Source organism: Galeopterus variegatus, unplaced genomic scaffold (genome assembly GCF_000696425.1).
Source record: "Galeopterus variegatus unplaced genomic scaffold, G_variegatus-3.0.2 Scaffold711, whole genome shotgun sequence".
Taxonomy (NCBI): domain Eukaryota; kingdom Metazoa; phylum Chordata; class Mammalia; order Dermoptera; family Cynocephalidae; genus Galeopterus; species Galeopterus variegatus.
This window is the reverse complement of record NW_007726822.1, coordinates 696,397-699,719: the sequence shown is the minus strand read 5'-3', so window position 1 is coordinate 699,719 and position 3,323 is coordinate 696,397. Positions and strand designations below refer to the sequence as shown.

The window sequence follows — 3,323 nt, the reverse complement described above, 5'->3', positions numbered from 1 at the left end:
GCCCCCCCCCCCCCCCCCCCCCAGCGCCTGCACTGCCCACTCCCTGTGGCTGCGGGGACCCTCTGCAGAAGTGGGGCCCCTTGTCTGCGAGAATGGGGTCTCCATGCCAGGCCAGTCATACCGGGTCACAGCTGGGAGGCTGTGTTCCCCAGGGGCCTCTCCTTCCTGCTGCCCACGAGGTGGAGAGGCGGCAGCAGGAGCCCAGGCCTGTGCCCAGTGCAACCTCCTCCCAACACCCTCTTCCAGATCCCTGCCACCTCTCACCAGGCTCAGTCAGATGTTCTTTCTAGTTCTCCTCCATGTGGCCCCAGCCCTTGCTTTAGGAGCCAGAGAACCTCCCAGCCCAGGTCAGGCTGTGGTCAGTGCTGAGGACCTGCTCCCTGCAGATGCCAACAAAGGCCCAGACTGCTCAGGACCAGCAGCCCAGGGAGGAGGCAGCTGCAGCTAAGTCTTCCTGAAGAATGGGCTGGGGGTTTGATCACAGAAGGAACTAGAAACTGGACAGGCTCATGGCTCAGGAAAGGGGACAATGCTGTCAGGCCAAAGGGTCCCAAGACGGCTGGAACTCATACCCCCTCTCTCCTAAGTACTCCTCACAGTCTTCTGTGCCTGGACCTTGCACCAAACCCCTGGCGTAACGCTCCTGGAAAGCCAGCGGGCAAGCAGTCATTCCCAGGTCATGAAGGGGGAGACAGGGCCCTGGTGTGTCACAGCCATCCTGACCCTTGCGCCACGCTGCAGAGCACTGGCCCTGCTGATTGCACACTGAAGAGGAGCTGCCTCTGACCACCATAGCATGAGGGCCCTGGGAACCAGCCTTCATCCTGCCTCAGGCAGTTCCAAGAAGCAGTGAGGGGAGGAGTCCTGAGCTCAGATGGCATGACCCCAGGATCTGCGAGAGCAGCCTGGGAACAGATGGGCATCTGCCCAGGAGAGCTGCACCAGGACCCGGGGGAGAGGCGGCCAGCTTGGGGAGATGTCTGCACAGGGACAGGTACTGGCGGGACTGAAGCTCTGGCTCATTGAATAAAAATGCTTTATTGTACAAATCCCATGAGTGTCCCAGGCCCCAGGCCAAGCCCACAGTCCCTGGCTCTAGGTCTGCTCTTTGGTCGAACCCTGGCCTGAAGTGCCAAGTTCTCCTGTGGAGTGTGCAGGTGTCAAGTGTGTCCATGTGCACTCAGGCACTGTGACAGCCTTGAGATGAAGACGGGTGGAGTGACGTCCCCACTTGCCCAGGCTCAGGGGCCACAGGAGTCCACACAGTCCTTCCCGCTGCGGAACACTTGGTAGATGCTGGTGGGAGGGAACATGGCCACCGCGCCAAGCAGGGAGCCCACCTGGATGGACATGCCAGCTGCCAGCAATGCTGGCCGGCCCCCACCATGCAGCAGGGAGCTGGCTGCCACCTTCACATATGAGAACACGCCCAGACACAGCACCCATGACAGCACCTGAGAGGGAGCACACAGCAGCAGGCTGAGCAAGAGATGCCCTTTTCTAGAATAACCCCCTGCCACCTCACATTCCCGTTGTGCTCACCACAAAGACTACCCCTGCAGAAGTACCCACTAGGGGTGGGCAAGGGCTCAGGACTGCCAGTGCCATCAGGTAGGCCCCGAAGAGCACGCCTAGAAGAGAGAGGCCACCCAGCCCTGACAGGGACCTGTGGGAGTGAGCAGAGACTCGGGGTTGGCTGTGCCAGGACCAAGCCCCACCCTTCAGGTCCACCCGCTAAGGGGGATTGGGGACCCTCGTGCACCTGCACAGCACGCCCATGGCCAGGAAGCAGGCGAGGGGGTTGGCGGCACTGCCCAGCACGGCGGCCAGATGGTAGGCCAGGCGCCCATAGGGCAAGCAGGAGAAGCTCTGCACAGCAGGCAGCACACCATTGGTCAGTGCATTGGTGATGGCCAGCAGGCCTAGCAGGCAGGCCCCACGGGCCGAGAGCAGCTGGAGGGCTTCAGGGTCTGGGCTAGGGATGGTGCCTGCCGCTTGGCTCGGTGGCTCCTGCAATGGTGAGGCCTCTTCTTCCTCCTCCTCCTGCTCTGCTCCTGGGGCTCCTACCTGCAGGCCAGGCCCTGAGCCCCCTGGGGGTACAGATAGTGTTGATGGCAACAACAGCAGGAGACCCTGGAAGGCAGCAGCTGAAGTGACCAGAAGAGCGGACAGCGCCCAGAAGAAGGTGCTGGCAGGAAAACGCTCAGGGAAGATGAGAGGGGGCCCAGGGGTGCCATTGGTGGGGGCTGGTGGGCACTCAAGGCGTCCCACGCCCTGCACTAGGGCCAGCACACAGGGCAGCAGTGCACTGAGGCCCTGGCCCAGGAAGAAAGACCGTAAGAAGGGAGGTGGCAGATGGCTTAGGAAGGGCAGGAAAGTGACATTAGAGGCACAGCAGGCCATTGCCAGCACCAAGGCCAGCGTTAGGAAGGCCACGGAGTGCAGCTGCCCTGCCACTGGGGCCACACGGTGCCACAGAGGGGCCAGCAGGGCTGTGCCCACCACGCTCAGCGCCTGCACCACCTGGATGGGAACCCGCTCGCCCTTGCCCGGGGCCAGCCGCCTCCACAGGGTCACTACCAGCAGACCCAGGTTCCCCAGCGCCACCAACACAGAGAGGTATGAGGGGAGGCTCCAACCTGCAGAGAAGGGAGGAGGCCACGTCAGAAGCATGACGGCTAAGGGACAAAGGATAGCGGCAGCCCGCCCTCCCGGGCACACCTGCGGGCGCCGTCTGCACCTCCCTCCACTCACCCTCTGGAAGGTCTTTTACCACCACAGGCAGCTCCACCCAGATCCCGTTGACCGCAGCCCAAGAGCCCATGCCGAAGAGGGCCACCAGTACGTGGGTCAGCACCAGGTTGCCCAGCGTGGGCGCTGCCATTCAGCCCAAGGCTGGGCCGTCCAGAGCAGGGCAAGGGTCACAGCCGGCTCCTTCCCCACCTAGGTCCTCAGCTCTTCTGGAAACCAAAGCCCTCTTCGAGCTTGGAAGCAGCGAAGAGCCAAGCGGGACACGAACCGGAGTCAGAAGACGGTCGGACTCGCGAGGCCAGGGGAACGGGGGCGAGCCACGGCGCGGGGCTACGACTTACCGGGCAGCTGCGTCGGGACCGCGACCGGCGCCGCCGGCAGGTGGGGTCCAGGGGATGGTGACGGAGACGCGGCCGACCTTCCTGTCGCAGAGGACCGGGGCCTGAGTTGCTAACACCCCCCCACCCCAAAACGGCCCGGGGCAGGGGCGCGCACGGCGCCTCCAGGGCTTCCGCGATACCCGGGGCTGCAGGAGCCACGTCGGGCTTAGGGAGAGCGGCCGCGGCGCAGGG

At 63.9% G+C, this 3,323-nt stretch overlaps 1 protein-coding gene across 3 annotated transcripts in view; it reads right to left on the bottom strand.

Moving 5' to 3' along the window:
* Positions 1–1,019: 1,019 nt before the first annotated feature.
* The window catches only part of SLC52A2 (solute carrier family 52 (riboflavin transporter), member 2), a 3,280-nt gene continuing 976 nt past the window's right edge, over positions 1,020–3,323 (bottom strand). The window contains exons 2-6 of one of the 3 annotated variants that reach the window (XM_008571687.1): positions 3,093–3,173; positions 2,755–2,984; positions 1,763–2,639; positions 1,543–1,666; positions 1,020–1,454 (exon numbers count right to left, since the gene is read on the bottom strand). In XM_008571687.1, the coding sequence (XP_008569909.1) occupies positions 1,242–1,454; positions 1,543–1,666; positions 1,763–2,639; positions 2,755–2,884 (1,344 nt within the window). In that variant the 5' untranslated portion in view covers positions 2,885–2,984; positions 3,093–3,173 and the 3' untranslated portion in view covers positions 1,020–1,241. Of the gene's footprint in view, positions 1,455–1,542; positions 1,667–1,762; positions 2,640–2,754; positions 3,174–3,323 lie in introns of all 3 variants that reach the window. The other 2 variants (XM_008571688.1, XM_008571686.1) reach the window with 2 other exon arrangements.